We start from the raw sequence: 17780 nt of genomic DNA on the forward strand, positions 1-17780 counted from the left end.
AAACCTTGGACAATACCTAGCTTTCCTAGGCAGAGGTCCCTGCGACCTTTGGCAGTGTACGTGTCCCTGGGTACTTGAGATTAAGAGAATGGTGATGACTTTTAACCAGCAAGCTGCCTTCAGGCACTTGTTTAACAAAGCACGCCCTGCACAGCCCAAAATCCTTTAAACCTTGAGTCACCACAGCACATGTCTCTTGCAAGGACAAGGTTGGGGGTAGGGTCACAGATTAACAGCATCTCAAATACAGAACAAAATGGAGTCTCTTAAGTCTACTTCTTTCTATATAGACACAGTAACAGTCTGATCTCTCTTTTCCCCACAGGGTCTCACGCAGAGCCATGCCCATTGGAGTCTCCACTTCAGGCTTGTGACTGTTTTGGGGTTTTTGTTTTGTTTTGTTTTGTTTTGAGACAGAGTCTCACTCTGTCGCCCAGGCTGGAGTGCAGTGACGTGATTTCGGCTCACTGCAAGCTCTCCCTCCCGGGTTCACGCTCTTCTCCTGCCTCAGCCTCCCTAGTAACTGGGACTACAGGCGCCCGCCACCACTCCCGGCTAATGTTTTGTATTTTTAGTAGAGACGGGGTTTCACCATGTTAGCCAGGATGGTCTCGATCTCCTGAGCTCGTGATCTGCCCGCCTCAGCCTCCCAGAGTGCTGGGATTACAGGCGTGAGCCACCGCGCCTGGCCTGCTTTTGTTTTTTAAAGACAAACACAGATTAACCCAAATGAGATTCTGTCACCTCCTAGTGCTGCATAGGGTAATTTTCTGTTTCAATCTGCATTTGAGAGAGTACCGTCTGACCCTACAGGTAGGGTGGATACTCAGATATGCCTCAACCAACAGCAGGCTCAGTGATTCCTTGGATGTCCTGAGGTGTGTGAGTGTGTGTGCATGTCTGTGTGTGTGTACGCATGTGTGTGAGAGCATGCATTCCTGTGCATGTATGCACAGATGTGGACCTGTAGGGTCAGCTCTCTGCCTTCACCCAGCCACACCTCCCTCATTCATTCCTGATACACGTGATTTGTCAGAAAACAGTGACACCAACGGGAAGTCCTAAGATGAGCAAATTCAGAATATCTAATGTATAATATCCGTGGTAGTGGGTGCGCTGATGAATTTGATTGTGGCTATCATTGCACAATGTATGCATATAACGAATTATCACGTTTTACGCCTTGAATATGTACAATCCTGATCAATTAAATTTTAAAAAGAAAACGCTGACACCTCCTTTGTAGGTCCTATTTCCCACACTCAGCTTTGAACAACTGTGAAGGCAGAGCCTGGGTCCGAGAGACCTATGCACCCAGGACCAGGCCTGAGGTTGCCAGATGTGAGGTATTCAACATTATTTATTGATGCACAGAGTAAAGCATGATCCAGAGAGCTGGGCTTGGCTCTCAGCTGTGTGTGTATAGTGCAGTCTCAAGGCTAGCTCTTGACTTCTAGGAAGGTCTTTAGGGTTAACAGGGCAGATAATTATAGCAAAGTCTCTGGGGTCATTGGAGGTTCACAGCAGACACCTAGGACAAGCTTGGAGGCGGCATCACTGCTCAGGAAATCAGCTGATTGGCTGTAGCGGGGTCTCTGGAAATAGCCTGACGGCTGTAGCTGGGCCTCTAGAACAGGCAGGTGACTTCGGCTGGGTCTCTGGAAACAGTCAGGTGAATAAAGCTGGGTCTCTAGAAACAGCCAGGGAACTGTAGCTGGGTCTCTGGAATCAACTGAGAAACTGTCCAAGGAGCTGCTCAATTGTAGAAGGGACTACCTGGCTAACGAACCTTCTGGATGCTGGTTAGAAATCTCCAGTCTCCAGCTCTTGTCTCCAGGTCAGCTGCCTGTCTGGCTTTCTAGACGAAGATGAGTCCAAGGGGAAGCCTTCCAAATGGCCACTTCAGCCTTTTCCTAGAGTGACTTTATATCCTCAGGTGCAGAGGTCAGGTGGGCCGGGGGTCAGTGTCTGGCAACAGCTGCATACGTGCTGGACTCAGCCATGGGCTCTGTGGACTGTGGAGACACAGCCTGGGCTGTCCTCCGTGTGAGGGCCCAGTGGTCCAGCTGCGCATACGTCACCTCCTGGGGGTCCCCTGCAGCCGGGGCCTGGGAGAGAGAGACCCAGGGTGAGGGAGTGCCTGGTGGAGGGTGAGGTGAGGGGCTGTGGGACTGGAGGGCTGTGGCGGCCATCTCCACGGGCCCCGAGGACCCCCTCCTGAAATTGCATCCGTGTGAAGAGCCCTCCCACAGGGTATTAGGGTTGGTCTATGTGACAATGAACAAGGCAGAAGGGAAGACTCCTGACTTCCAAGCTGAGGCAAAGACATCGAGCTTCCGCCCCTCCCCAACACCCATCCTTGGATCCCTCCCTCTGGGGGAATCCGCGGTGTGGAGAGGCCCCTGTGAGAGGAACAGAGGTTTCCTGTCCACAGCCGTGGGAGTGAGCGTCTTGGACGTGGATCCTCCAGCCCACGGGAGCCTTCAGATGCACACAGCCCTCGGCGACCTCTCGACAGCAACCTCAGGACAGGCCATGAGCCAGAACCGCCCAGCTGAGCCACTCCTGAATTCCTGACCCAAGGAGCTGAGATTTTTTTTAAGCTGCTAAATGTGGGGAACTTGAATAACTAGGAGGAAGGCTCACCGAGGTGTCCATCTCTCTGTCCTTCTCAGGAAGTCCATTGATTGTGGCCTTCTCAGGAAGTCCATTGACTGTGGCCTTGTCTGGGGGAGAAAATACATGGCCAGTTTTCTGGGAAGGATGTCACAAGGCAAATCTGCCTGAGACCCCCCAGCTTCAGTTGATATCCTGCACCCAATCGATAATACGACCTTCTAGAATGTTCCCAAAGATTCTTCCCCCCGCCCTCCACATTGCATCTGGATTGGCAAGAAGTTCCCACTTCCCCATCCCAGGCCTGTCCCTCCTCCTCCCCCTTTACCTGCTGTCCTCTCTAGAACATCAACAGCCAGGTCGGGCCTGAGAGGAAAAATAAAAGTGAACCTCAGGGGCAGCCTGGGGGCAGAGGACTGGGTGGAGGTCCAGGAGTCATTCCCAGGGGCCTCACCTCTGCTGTAACTTCTGCTCCTCGTCCTTGCTTCTGGGGGGCCCTGAGGACAGTCGGGGTATGAATTAAGGAGACCTTCTTCCTAGCCTCTCCTGACAGCTTCCCCGGGTCACTCCACCCTGCCCCTGAGACCTACCCTGCTTCATCTGATTCTGGCGATGGAGGAAAAAGAGGACCAGAAGGAGGAGACAAAAGAGGAAGACCACTGAGACCCCGATGAGAATATAAAGATGCTCAGCACTCAGGCCTTGGGAAGCAGGTGCATCTAAGAAAGACAGAAACAGGTTTTCAGCAGTGTGCATTTATTGAGTGCCTACTGTATACCACACATGTCACGTGCGTGTCATAGACTTACTAATATATAAAATCTCTCAGGTAAATAATAGTCCTGCAGCACAGGGATCGTTATCCCCTTCTTCCACCACCGGAGTCCTGAGTGCTGGGGCCCTCTGCACAGGGACACAGCCGAGGCCATTGGCAGAGTGGGAATCTGACCAACCCCAAAGCCCAACCTCTTTCTCCTTCCCCAGGAGGCACATGCCAGGCTCACGCTCCATAGTCCCCATCACTCACGCTCATTGTGACTGTTGTCTGATGGCCTCTGCGTGGGTCCTGGGAGGGAGGAATTAGAAGGAAGTGGAGTTAGTCCTGAGCTGGACAGAGAAGGCTCTGAGTCCTCCCATGTCCACTGTGGGGATCTCTCTTCGCTCCCCACGACCCTGACCACTCCTTCTAGACCAACACCGTCCAGCAGAGTCTTCTGTGATGATGGAAACTTTCTACATCTACTGTCCAGTATGAGAGTCACACGTAGCTACTGATATTTAAATTTATCCAAAGTTGAATGGTGTGAGAAGCCTGCTGCACTGTCTGCATCTCGAGGGCTCAGTGACCCCATGTGCCTGACGCCATCCCTACTGGATGGTGCAGATACAGCGCGTTTCCTGGGCATGAAGCTGTGGTAGACATCGCTGCTCTCTGCCCTCTGTGGATCTAGGCAGAGACCAACCACCAAGAAGAGGGAGGGAGACTTTCCCTCCCTGACCTCCTTCTGGGTTCCCACCAGAGTGCAAGAATCTCCCTGTCTGATTTTATCTGCCCTCGCGGCAACCCCCTGATGGGGATGTAACCCGCCCTCCTGTGGGAAGAATCCAAGCCCCGATGTGCTCCTGTTTCCTGAAGCCCTGCAGCTAGCGGGCGAGTGTGTGCGGCGCCGCCCAGGCTCCCTGCGCAGCGCATTCCGGGCCGGCCCGTCATCTCCTCGAACATTCATCCTCCTCTGCACAGTGCACGCCACTACCCAATTCACAGGTAACCAAATGGGGTCCTGCGGGGCTCCCCAAAACCCAGGGTCCGAGCCAAGCGTCTCTCTTCCAGGAACAGCGTCCCTCCCCTTCCCCGCTGCCTAGGTAGCATCTTCAATATCCTTCAAGAAAGGCAGACGTTCTCTCTTGGAGTGTGCTTTCTCTCATGCCTCGTCCACGTTCCAAGGTCCAGGACACCACCCGTTATTCTACACCATGACTTCCTGGGCTTGCTCTTCATAACATTTGCCACCATTTAAAATTGCATATGTATTATACATGTGCAATAGTATACATTTTATATTATTTATAGCCATATGTATCATGTATTATGTAAATGTATAATATATAACAAATATATTTTTAAATTATGTAATCTTGACATAGACATAATTTAATGTATATAGTGTTAATTGTGTATGATTTATAATAACTTATGTTACATATATTCACTATAATTCACTATAATATATAATGTACAATTTATATTAAATCTAAACCTGTAATTAAATATAAAATATTTTTTCTATTATAGTTATATATAATGTATACATAATAGATAGTATGTTTACATTAATACCTATATTTATTTATTAATTATAACAGTTGAAATTTATACTATATAGTAAATTATCTTTCATATAATATATAATATACATTATAGTCATATGTAGTGATGCACTAACATATTCTTATTATATAATTATCTTCCTTATATACATAATATGTGATGGAAAAATATTTATTATAATTTAAATTATAGATCTGAAATTCTCCATTGCAAATCATATATTTTTATCTGTATATGCATGTATGAGAATCTGTGCATTTCTATCACTCATTCTAATTGTTTCTCCCCATTGAAGTTCACAAGGTGGAAGGCCATTGCTCCTCATTCACGGTGCATCACACCCAGAGCCTTCAGTGCCTGTCACAGTCCCTGTGAGGACAAAATACTTCCTCAGTATTAATAGCAGCACCCCTCATTTGGGGTTTTCTAATCAGCACTGATGTCAGCGCCGTGTGTACTTGAACTCAAGTCTCCCCTAAACGATTCTACCGGGGCAGCTATTTTACTGCCTATGTTTCACATGAGGAATTTGGGACACAGGAGGTTTGGGTGAGTCACCCTCAGGCATGGAGCCGGGGGGGTGGCAGAACCACCGGGATTTGAACCATGAACCCAGCCATCTGGCTGCAGGAGGGTCTGTCCTCGTAACCTTTATATGTCACTGCATGAAAGATGAGAGAGGAGAGAGGGAAGGAGAAGCAGAGAGAGAGAGAAAGAGAGGGTAGATATTCCCACAGACAGAAGGCTAATAAAAACCAGACACTGGACTTGAACCAGGTCAGCTGGACTGAGGAGCACGTCCCATCCCTCTGTGCCCCGGCAGCCCAGGAGCCTCTGAGGGGGTCCAGATGGAGCACAGCATGGCTCCTCCCACCTCCCCATGTGGCTTCAGCCCCTGGTCCCACCTGCCTGAGCTCACAGCCTGAGCCTCACAGGCCGTCACTGGGTGACCAAGGACGACCACTCTGGTGATGGAAACCCAGGTGAAGAAGGGCTCGCAGATGTCTTACGACCCCGTGTCCTCCCCTGGGAGGTTCTAGTCACAGATCACAGGGGGAGATGGACAACTTGAGACCCAGGGACTTGGGGCAGCTTCTCTCCCATCACAGAGTCCAGGGGCAGAGCCAGATGGAAGGGAAGCCTCATGGCTTCATCCTGGTCACCATTCACAGGCTATGTCCCCTCCCTGTGGCACCCTCCTCCTCTTACAGGACCTTACTCCACTGTTCAGGCCTCCCCCGGAGATCACAGAGCCAATAGGAGCATCACCGTCCCTCTCTGGGTGTCCCAGGTTGGAAGGTGAGTTCTAAGTCCCTCCATCAGGTGCAGAGAGGGGTGAATAGTGAGGCCACGCCCACAAGGGGGCAGCATGGAGCTCGGGAGAACTCGAAAGTCTGGGGTGGGGCTGCCCGGGTGGGTGGCTCCTGCCCCTGCCCCTGCCCCTGCTCCTGCCCCTGCCCCTGCCCCTTCATAGCCTTGTGCCTTTAAGCAAGAAACTTTAGTTTATGTTTTGCATATTAGAGAGGAGGAGGAGTTAGAGAATCAGACTAGTACCTCCCCCGGAGAGTGGTGCTTGCACTAAGTGTTTTCCACAGTTCCTGGCATGGAACGAGGTTACAATCACGGTACCATTGTTGCTATGGTCTCTAGGAGCATTAGCCACCTCCCAGAGCTGGGCGGGTGTCAGTCCCTTCCCGTGGCCTCCCTAAACCTTGACTCCAAGCCCAGGGCCGAGGGCTGGACTCGGAGTTGCATCCCCAGCACAGATCCCTCTGCAATCCCTTCCGGCTGAGGACCCTGCTACTGACCAGCTGAGGAGTCGGGCTCTGTGACGGGGGAGTCCGTGTCTCCAGAGGTTTCTGTAAACAGGGGCAAGAGAAGGATGTAGAACCCGTCCCAACCAACCTGCCCTCCTCCACCCTGAGCCCCCATCCAAAGGCCGCATGGCCATCAGGCAATCCCAGACAATGTCCCGAGACTCCTGAGAAAACAGGGCAGGGGACAGGAGGCTGGGGAGAGCCCCGCTGCTTGCCCCATTCTCCCTGGGGCTGGTCACTCCCTCTGCTCCTCCCACCACAAGCTCTGCTTGACCTCAGGGGACCTTTGAGGTCCTGGGGGGACATGAAGGTGGGTTGGAGCCTCTCCAGTGGACTTTGACTCCAGGACATCTCAGGTTGAGCACACACAGGGGTGCGTGTGGTCACATACCAAAGGTTTTCCCAAAGCACTGTCCAGCCCTGACCAGGGGCCATCCCTGGGCCCTGTGCTCTGCCCAATGGGAGATGAACCACACCAGGAGAAGCACATTGCCTGGGGCAGGTTCTGGCTCAGTGGAAAGGAATAACAAGTGAGACCATCCATCCTGTGTGAAAAGACACTCATCCCCTTGTAGGGGGGTCGCCCCCTAATCTCTGGGAACCCACTCCCCACCCAGCCAAGCAGAGCCAGCTCTGAGCCCACCGGATGCTGGGGCTGAGCGTCCAGGCCATCCGTGGTGTCCGGAGGAGACCAGGGCTCCAGGGACCTAAGCAGGTGCGAGGGCAGAGGGGAGGTGTGTGCAGAGGGAGAGGGGGAGAGGAGGGCTTGGGGGTCAGGAGGAGGGCAAGGGTGGCCACAGAGAGAGGGCAGCAGCTGGGACAGGGTCCAGGGACCTGGGGATAAGCTCGAGGGCCGAGCTGAGACTGGGGCAGCGTCCAGGTGACGTCCTCACCTTTCACCACCAGGTCCAGGTAGTCACTGCGCTCAGACCATTCAGCGGACTTCCTATAGAGGCAGCAATAACGTCTGGTATTTCCTTCACTTACTGAGTCAATGCGGAATCTGGCCTCGGACTCAGATGGACTAGCTTGAGACACATCCTTAGTATCATTGAACTTGGATCTATCCTCCCTCTCCAGGCGGAATTGGTCAACCCCAACCGGGCCCCGGCACACGATAGTCACAGGCCTCCCCGGGGGGATCACGGTGCCTGGCTCAGCCGAGATGGAGGGTCTGGGCAAGGGCTCTAGGAGGGAAGCAGAGAAGGACCTCAGTGTCCACTGTAGGAAGTCACCATGCCACACATGTCATTTTAGCATCACACGTCAGGGATTTTAGCAATTTTGTAGAATTGTGCAGCCATGACCACAGCCCAACCTTAGAACATCGCCAGGCCTCCTGCACCTTCTACGTGCGCGGGAATCCTCATCGGTGCAGAGTTATTTTCCCAGTTGACAATAAGGACCCCGAGACTTGCTCACAACTTGGGCCTTGCTCAGGGTCACGTGGGAAGTGTCGGAGCAGCCTGGGGCCCCTCATGTCTGCCGAGAGCCCAGGGCCACTTTCCAGAGGGACAGAGGGCGGGAGGGGGCACAGGACGGGGATGACAGGGTCATTCGTGAAGGACAAGGGACAGGGGAGCGAGGGCTCTGGAGATGGCTCGTGCTGGGGCCTGAAGGGCACTGGCCGGTCCCCGGGTGGGACTGAGTGTGGGACGGGGGTTGCCAGGCTCCTGTGAGGGTCCGATGGGGTGAGGGTGAAGCCCCCAGCCCTGACCCAGCCCTGATCTGCTCACAGCAGATGCCCAGCCCGTGACAGGTCCCCATTGCTAATGCAGGTCTCTGTGGAAACACCACCTCTGGGTTTTCCTCTAGTTTCTACTTTCTCCTCAGCCGAATTTGCATTTCCTTGTTATTAAAGCTCTTGAAAAACCCCATTTATCCCAACTGGGCTTGGGGTGGGAGGAAGGGCAGGTTTGATGCCCTGAAACAGGAAGGTTGTGTCAAAATTAGCGAAATCCCTGAGCAGGGCAGAGAGCTGGCAGGGCTTCAGTTCGCTCATCCCGTCTTCATTCATTCTTTGTTATTGACAGATTAAAACTGCATATATTGAAGGTGTACAACATGGTGTGTTGGTACAGATACACACTGTGGACTCGCTGAATCAAGCTAATTCATATAACTTTACTTTGCATAGTTAATTTTTGTGGTGAGAACATTTAAAATCTGCCTCTTAGTGATTTTCAAGCATACAATACATTGTGATTAACTCTAATCCTTATGTTGCACAATCCTGAACTTACTCTTCCTGTCTAGATGAAATTTTCTATCCTTTGACCTGCATCTCCCCAAACCCACCCATTTGTTCATTTTTGTTTCTTTTAACCATATCTCAGTTACTTATCAATCCGTTTAAAGACGCTTTTCATGGGCTGCTAATTCCACAAATGTGAGAAACACACACGGGGTGCCTGCCCTTTGGAGGTGGACGTCTAGAAGGGAGGACAGATACTGCTCGGAGAATTGTCCAATCTGCAGCTGTGAACTGCGGTTAAGTTTCCTGTGGGTAAGCGCAGGAATCTAGGGGACAGGTGGGCGGTGGAGCTGACTTCCTCTGCAAAGTCCTCAGGGACAGGATGTGGCTGGGAAAATGGGCATGTCCAGACCTAAGAGAGGTACACAGGTCTGATTCTATCTGAAGATAAACAGGGGAAGGGCTCTGAGAAAAAAAAATTCATCTTACAATGAGATAGTAAATGAAAATTTTTGAATACAATTTAAAAACGGTGGAAAGTACAATGGTCATGTCTGTGCTTTCGCAAATCACAGCGTCCCTGGGGTCAGGAAGGGAGCAGGCAGCAGTGGTATGGACAGGCTGCGGCCGGCCTCAGGGAGCCACGGAGGGGAGAGCGGCCACCACTGGGGGGAGACACAGGAAAAGTCAATGAAGAGAGAGGGAAAGATGAGAAAAACTGAGAGTGAAATCACCAGGACTGGGTGACATGATGCATCTAGGAGGATGGAGAAGAGATGGAATGTTCAGAGTCTGCCCTTTGTGACTGTCGTGTTCCCCACCAAGAAGCTGCCGAGTGAAGTGTGGGCTGGTCTGGGGAAAACTGTCGGGCTCAGCCTTGGCCGTGTTGGGTTTGAATTCTCGTTGTAGAAATCGGTGTGTGGAGGTGACGCCTGCACTCCCAGGGTGACCGCAGAGCTACTCACAGCTGCCAAGACCTGGAAGTAACTTGAGTGTCCACTGCCAAATGAATGGATGAGGAAAATGTGGTGTGTCTATGCAATGGAATATTATTCAGCCCTAAAAAAGGAAGGATGTTGTATCATTTGCAACAACATGGATGAACCAGAGGACATTGTGTTAAGTGAAATAAGCCGGGCACAGAAAGACAATTATTACTGCATGATCTCACTTATCTGTGGAATCTAAGAAAAGTTGATCACACGGAAGTAGAGAGTAGAATGGTGGCTACTGGAGGCTGCAGGGCCTCCAGTAATATGGGAGAGACACTGATCAAATGATACAGAGTTTCAACTAGCCAGAAGGAGTGAGTTTTTCAGATCTGTTGCACAGCAGAACAATAGTTCATAATAATTTATTGTATATTTCAAAAGTACTAAAAGGAGATTTAAAATATTCTCATCACAATAAAATAAGTATGTGATGGGACTGATATGTTAATCAGCTTTATTTAATCTTTCCACCATGTGTACACACGTCATCAGATCACAATGTACCCTTCAAACATATACAATTATTTGTCAATTAAAAATAAAATTTTTGAAAATAAGAAAGGCAAAATAAGACAGGTGGAGGATGCGAGAGAGAACTGGGTGAGGGTTATGCATTTTACATCTGGAATAGTTTGCAATCTAGGGTGTGTGTATATATATATATATATATTTTTTTTTTTTTTTTGAGACGGAGTCTCACTCTGTCGCCCAGGCTGGAGCGCAGTGGCCGGATCTCAGCTCACTGCAAGCTCCGCCTCCCGGGTTTACGCCATTCTCCTGCCTCAGCCTCCCGAGTAGCTGGGACTACAGGCACCTGCCACCTCGCCCAGCTAATTTTTTTTGTATTTTAGTAGAGACGGGGTTTCACCGTGTTCGCCAGGGTGGTCTCGATCTCCTGACCTCGTGATCCGCCCGTCTCGGCCTCCCAAAGTGCTGGGATTACAGGCTTCAGCCACCGCGCCCGGCCAATCTAGGGTATACTTAAAGGGGTCCCTCTGGCCCTCTAAGCATCAACATGACTCCCACCCAGGACTGCCCTTGGGGTGCCAGAGGGGACAGGGAAGACGGGACAAAGGTGTGACTCACCCTCCTGCGTGTGGATCGTCTGGGCCAGGCAGAGCACTGCAAGAGAAGCCCCAGTGAGAAAAGTGCCACCACCCAGTCTCCTTACGGGGCTGCTATCGAAAGGGGGCTGGATGGAGCTGGGGGGCGTTCAGCATTTCATCAGGACCAAACCAACCCTCCTCGACATCGCTATCTCGGTGCAATCCTTCTTGCTGCAAAATGGTTTCAAGATCAATCCCAAAGTCTCCTCTTCCAAAAAGGCTCCTGCTCCCCCAGCCCTTCTTAAAGCTGACCTCATCCCCATACCCGGGTCCCTGTTTTTAGGACAAGGTCTTCTCTGGTCAGACTTAGGCCCCGGGGAGAGCAGCAGGGCAGTCCTGGGGGAGGAGGACACTTTCCTTCCCAGAATCTTCTGCACTGGAGTCAGGCTTGAGCAGGGAACTCTCCAGACCTCCCGACCCCCTTTCCAGCCTCCCCGCTGCCTCCAGGACTCACCTAGGCCCAGGAGGGCGGTGGGGTGGGGAGACATGGCCCCGGTCCCAGCAGTCCGGCCTGGCCTGGGGCGCACCAGTGCAAGGACAGAACTCTGCAGCAGACACAAGCTGACAGGATGTGCTGGCCAGGGGCCTCCTGCCTGTGGGGTTTCCACAGCAGCTGCCTCACACAAGAGGAAGAGCTTTCTGTCCTGTTCTTTCCCCCCTTCCCACTAGTGAGACAAGAGGGAGGGTGCTGGTTTCTGAAAAATGTCACTTACCCTAAATGTGGCTTAGGATCAGATGACCCTAAACTAGGTACCCGATGTGTCAGCCTCTTTCTAAATCTATGGGACAAGGCAGAATAAAGGTCGGGCAACCAACTGACTTGGACGCCATCCCAACTCCACAAGTCAACGGTCGCAGCTCTTGGGCAAGACGTGACACAACTAGAAGCTGACATTTCCTCGTATTAGAAATGGGAGCCATAGAAATCCTTCCCCCAATTTTTCATACTGTGATCTTTGCTAAAATCCCAACAAGGTATTTAACATGTTAAAAAATATCCTACGACGCATACTATTTTTTTCAGGAGACAGTGTTGGTGAGGATGTGGAGAAACTGGATCCTTCGCGTACTTCAGTGGGAATTAAAAATTGGGCAATCACTATAGAGAACAGTGGGGAGGTTCCTCAAAAAATTAAAAATAGAGCTACCATATGGCCCAGGAATCCCACTTCTGGGTCTATATTTAAAATAAACAAAACAAAACAAAAAAAATAAATAAAAATTAAAAAATAAAATAAAATAAACAGGCCAGGCATGATGGCTCACGGCTGTCATCCCAGCACTTTGGGAGGCCGAGGCAGGTGGATCACCTGAGGCCAGGAGTTCGAGACTAGCCTGGCCAACATAGTGAAACCCTGTCTCTACTAAAAATACAAAAAAATTAGCTGGGTGTGGTGGTGGCAGGTGCCTGTAATCCCAGCTACTTGGGAGGCTGAGGCAGGAGAATCGCTTGAACCCAGAAGGCGGGGGTTGCAGTGAGCTGAGATTGCACCATTGCACTCCAGCCTGGGCAAGAAGAGCAAGACTCTGTCTCCAAAAAAAAAAAAAAAAATCAGTCTGTAAAGAGCCATCTGAACTCCCCTGACCACTGCAGCACTATGCACTATAGCTAAGATGTGAAAATCATCTAAATGTCCATGACAGATGAATGGATATGGAAAATGTGGTACACACACAGGGGAATACTATGCAGCCTTAAACAAGGAAGAAAATTCTGCCATGGGCGACAACACAGGCAAACCCTGAGGACATCACGCCAAGCGATGCAGATGCGGAGACCAAGTACTGCATGATGTCACAGGAGGTCTGCAAAGTCACCAGAGTCACAACATCACAGCAGGGAATGGTGGTTATGGGGGCTGGGAGGAAGGGAAAATGGGGAGTTATTAGCAAACAGGCCCTATCTGCTGTCCAACATACGACCTATAAATCATCAATAATAACGTCTTGTTCACTTGAAATTTGTTAATTCATGTTATTTGGAGGGCCCAGAGGAAGACAGGAAGAGAAGGGAATGTTTGAAACTTCTTGGAGACTGATTACATGGTTGTGACCAAGATGCTGATAGTGATGTGAGCAGCGAAGTCCAGACTGACAAGGTCTCAGCTGGAAATGAGGATCTTACTGGGAACTAGAGCAATGGCCGCCCTTGTTACGCCTTAGCAAACAACACTGCTGCATTGCGTCCATGCCCTCGAGATACCACGCCAGGGTATCTGGGGAAGAAATTTCTTTTTTCTTTTTTCTTTTTTTTAACAGAGTCTCGCTCTGTCGCCCAGGCTGGAGTGCAGTGGTGCGATCGTGGCTCACTGCAACCTCCGCCTCCCAGGTTGACGCCATTCTCCTGCCTCAGCCTCCCGAGTAGCTGGGACTACAGGCGCTGCCACCTCGCCCGGCTAATTTTTTGTATTTTTAGTAGAGACAGGATTTCATTGTGTTGGCCAGGATGGTCTTGATCTCTTGTCCTCGTGATCCACCCGCCTCAGCCTCCCAAAGTGCTGGGATTACAGGCGTGAGCCACCACGCCTGGCCGACTAATTTATTTCTTAAACACACTTCTTACCTGGGAATAAATTCAAATTTGCAGAAGAGTTGCAGAGATACAGAGAGTTCCTATATGCCCTTCATTCAGATCCCTCTAATGTTCATGCTTTACACGACCCCAGCACATCTGCCAGAAAGAAAAAAATTAACACTGATACAGTAATTAAAATGACAGGCTTTATTTAGATTTCATCGCCTTTCCACTAATGTTCTTTGCCTGTGCTGAGATCCAATGCAGGGGCACCGTCCTGCCTTTACTTCCCTCTCTGTTAACTGTAGAGAAGGGTTTCTGTTTTCCTAGTTGGGCCCTGATTAATATTCCCCTAGTATCTGAATACCAGGTGCCCAGGAAGGATGGGAGGCAAGGGTGTGGTGCCCACTAGGGAAGGAGTGGCTGGCAGAATCGGCATCTGTCGGTTCCTCCACAATCTAAGGTCACAGAAAACATGGGCAGTTACTCTGGGTTTTTCCGTAAGAGGGGTGGTACAGAGCTGTCGTTGTTCCATATTCTCAGAGGGCCCCTCCACCTTTGCATTCCTCTAAGACTTTGATCCCAGCTGGAGAAGGCAAGCTATATGCTTATGTCCAAGGCATGCCACAGACTCAGCACGGCACAGCGTCCTCACTCAAAAACGTTACTTGGTGTGGGATGCACAGGCATGGAGTAATGATTCCCACACTAGACTCAGATACACACACAATATTAGCGACTTAAACACCAATTAAATGTCAAGTGCAAAGACGACATCTGCATAAACAAAATGACGTAAGATACAACGTGAAACGTCATTCAAAGAAGAGTTTGCATTAGAATAGTTCAAATATTTCAAAACTGTCCCAGCACGGTCACTGCGTTGCTGACCAGTCTTCCTCCTGACATGTGGTTGCCGTAGTGATCTCAGGCTTGGACCTCGTGGACAGACTGGGGAACTCAAGCTAAACCCTGGTCCTCACAGAGTTCGGCACATTGCAATCCCGTGTCTTTCCTTCCAATCGAATCCAATCTCAAGGTCCCCAGTTCCTGAGCAGCCCTGGCTTGGCTCAGCCAAAGGGAAGTGTCTAGAGAATCTGAGTCTCGACTGCCCGGAGGTCTACACTTCTTGCCGTTTTCAGGAGATTCAACTGCAAAGCCCTCCCCAGGTCATCCACATTGGCTCACTGTCTGTGCCCCACCCTTCCTGCCTGGGAGAAGCCTCTTGTTCAGCCGAAAAAGCAACCTGAGGGTGAGGTGGTAGCAGGGACTCACCCATGTCTCTCGCCATCTTCGGGCCCGGATGGAGCCCTGGAAGGAAGACCTCAAGACGATGGTCATCTCCATAGGATTCCCACCCTGCCCCTGGCTTTGTCCTGAATATTAGCCTTGGTGGCCTGGCCTGGGTTCCGATGGTAGATGAACCTGGCTTTCCACGGGCTCCCACCTCCAGCCTGCGCTGTGGAGAGACCAGGTCCTCGGAACCGTATTTTAACCTTGTCCTCCCTTCCCTGCCGGGGTTTACCAAGACATAGCGGGTGTCGTAGATGTGAAAATGCTTCTGCTATACCAGAGTCAGGAACTGAGCAAAACTGAAAAATGCACAGGATGTGGTCCGCCAGCATCACAGCTGTGATGTGCTAGGATGTGCTAGCATCACAGCCCTAATCTTTAACAAGGTCCAACCGCAGGCACGGAAATAAACAGCTTCTCCCTGCCCTGCACACGTCTCCGATTTTACCCAGGATGGGGCTGAGGAAGCAACACAAATTCACAAATTTTACTTTTTTTTTTTCTTGCATGAGAGCCAAGGCAATAGGAGGCAAGGCTTGCTCCCTAATTAGTGCCTGACAGGAACCGTATCTCCGTCCCAATCCTTCCATTCAAAGGAGGCGCAATTTGCTTTTACCAAATGTAAAACTCACGTCAAAACCGTGGTGTGAGTATTTACACCAGAGAAATCGGCAAACGCTACACGTCAGGGCTGTTTTCTGTGTTTCCTTTTGCTTTTTTTTTCAGAGAGCTGATGGTCAAGCCTTTACCAGCACACCACTGGTAAATTTCCAAGGGCCCATTTAAAGACATTTTTTTTTGCAGAACACATAAAAAAAATCAACGTGAAGTCAACATGCTCCAGAAAAACCAGAGAATTGATAAAGCATGACTATTTCTGTAGCACATACTCTACCGTTTCCCCCTCCTACCTCAGCTACCATAATCAGCATCTGAAGTCTTATGTTCAAATTTCCCTTGCACTTTTGTAAATATAGTGTTCTCTCATCGATGTGTCTACTTGGTGTGTGTGTGCATATATATACATATAAGTGTGTGTATATACATATATGTATATATACATATGTATGTATGTGTATATATACATATATGTGTGTGTATATACATATATGTGTATATATACATATGCATGTATGTGTATATATACATATGTGTATATATACACACATATTATATATAATATGTGTGCATATACATGTATGTATGTATGCACGTGTGTATATGGACACATGTGTATATACATATGTGTGTATACACGTGTGTATATGGACATATATGTGTATATACGTGTGTGTACACACGTGTATATGGACATATGTGTGTATATACATATATGCATGTGTGTATATACACATATGTGTGTGTGTGCATGTATATATATATATGCTGTCGTTTAAAATTTTTATTTATTTAAGATAGGTCTCTCTCCATCACCGAGGCTGGAGTGCAATGGTGCAATCTCAGCTCACTGCAGCCTCCACTTCCCAGGCTCCAGCGATCCTCCTGCCTCAGCCATCCGAGTAGCTGGGATTACAGGCACGTGACCCCACACCCAGCTAATTGTTGTATGTTTAGTAGAGATGGGGTTTCGCCATGTTGACCAGGCTGGTCTTGAACTCCTGCCCTCAGGTGATCTGCTCGCCTCAGCCTCCCAAAGTGCTGGGATTACAGGCATGAGCCACTGTCCTCAGCCTCTTTTTTAATTTTAGTGCAAAGTACAGTTTTCAAAACAATGTTTGCAATGTCATCAAATACAGAATGAGCATGCATGAATGTTTCCTTAATTCATTCATGATGAAATCATCATTGAAAATTCCTGTCTTTACCCAAATATTTAGCTTCTTCTGTTGCTCTTCATTTGTTCCTGCGTTTCTCCATTTCCACTGGGATTATTTCCTCTTGTCCAAGCCTTTTATTCTGGCAACCAATGAACTTTTCACTCTTTCTATAGTTTTACCTTTTCTAGAGTGTCACATAGTTGGAATCAGACAGTGGATCCCCTATCTGGGCTGACTTCTTTCATGTAATGATATACATTTAACTCCCTTCCACGTCTTTTCATGACTTGAGAGCTCATATCTTCTTTGCACGGGGTAATATTCCATTGTCTGGACACACAGTTAATCCACTCACTCACTGCAGAGCATCTCGGTTGCTTCCAAGTTTGGGCAATTATGAATAAAGTTACCGTAAAGATCCATATGTATGTTTTATGTGACCGTACGTTTTCAGTTCCCTTGGGTAAATACCAAGGAATGTAATTGCTGGATTATACGGTAAGGCTATATTTAGTTTTAGAAGAAATTGCCACACTGTCTCCCAAAGTGGCTGGACCATTTCGCAATCCCACCAGCAATGAATGAGAGTTCCTGTTGCTCCACGTCCTCTCCAGTATGCCAGTATGTGGTATCATCTGCGTTTCAGAATTTGGCCACTCTAATAGGTGTGTCGTGGTAACTTGGTTCCTAAGATACTGAGAGAGGTGCAGAACACCAGCTGGGAAGTCAGCCAGAATGAGCTTCTCCTGTGACGTCCTGTCCCACAGCCTCAGTGTCCTCAGACAAGCCACTTCCCCTTTCCTTCTTCTTTTTTTTTTTTTTCTTTTTTTTTTTTTTTTTTTTGAGATGGAATCTCACTCTGTAACCCAGGCTGAAGTGCAATGGCATGATCTCGGCTCACTGCAGCCTCTGCCTCCCAGGTTCAAGTGATTCTCCTGCCTCAGTCTTGCAAGTAGCTGGGATTACAGGCATGCACCACCATGCCCGGCTAATTTTGTATTTTTAGTAGAGATGGGTTTTCACCATGTTGACCAGGCTGGTCTTGAACTCGACCTCATGATTTGGCTGCCTCAGCCTTTCAAAGTGCTGGGATTACAGGTGTGAGCCACCGAGCCCGGCCTCCTTATAAACTTCTCTAAA

General features: G+C 49.4%; 1 protein-coding gene across 5 annotated transcripts; it reads right to left on the bottom strand.

Annotated features, from left to right (window-relative positions):
- Positions 1–412: 412 nt before the first annotated feature.
- On the bottom strand, positions 413–15070 carry LOC126943335 (leukocyte-associated immunoglobulin-like receptor 1). Of its 5 annotated transcripts, XR_007721739.1 has the most exons (11): positions 14845–15070; positions 13618–13725; positions 11509–12913; positions 11035–11070; positions 7656–7949; positions 6754–6804; positions 3644–3682; positions 3207–3335; positions 3071–3113; positions 2647–2726; positions 2011–2108 (listed from the first exon to the last, which is right to left on the bottom strand). XR_007721739.1 is itself a non-coding variant. In XM_050771935.1 (10 exons), exons 1-10 carry the CDS (start codon positions 11540–11542, stop codon positions 1962–1964), a joined length of 891 nt encoding a protein of 296 aa, XP_050627892.1. In that variant the 5' UTR covers positions 11543–12300; the 3' UTR covers positions 413–1961. The 5 variants fall into 5 exon arrangements, 4 of the variants coding, with proteins under 4 accessions (XP_050627892.1, XP_050627893.1, XP_050627895.1 ...); XM_050771935.1 differs by lacking the exons at positions 13618–13725; positions 14845–15070 and adding an exon at positions 2945–2982 and having other exon boundaries at positions 413–2108; positions 11509–12300; XM_050771936.1 differs by lacking the exons at positions 6754–6804; positions 13618–13725; positions 14845–15070 and adding an exon at positions 2945–2982 and having other exon boundaries at positions 413–2108; positions 11509–12299.
- Between the last annotated feature and the right edge of the window lie 2710 nt (positions 15071–17780).

The sequence above is a fragment of the Macaca thibetana genome, chromosome 19, assembly GCF_024542745.1.
Source record: "Macaca thibetana thibetana isolate TM-01 chromosome 19, ASM2454274v1, whole genome shotgun sequence".
Taxonomy (NCBI): Eukaryota; Metazoa; Chordata; class Mammalia; order Primates; family Cercopithecidae; genus Macaca; species Macaca thibetana.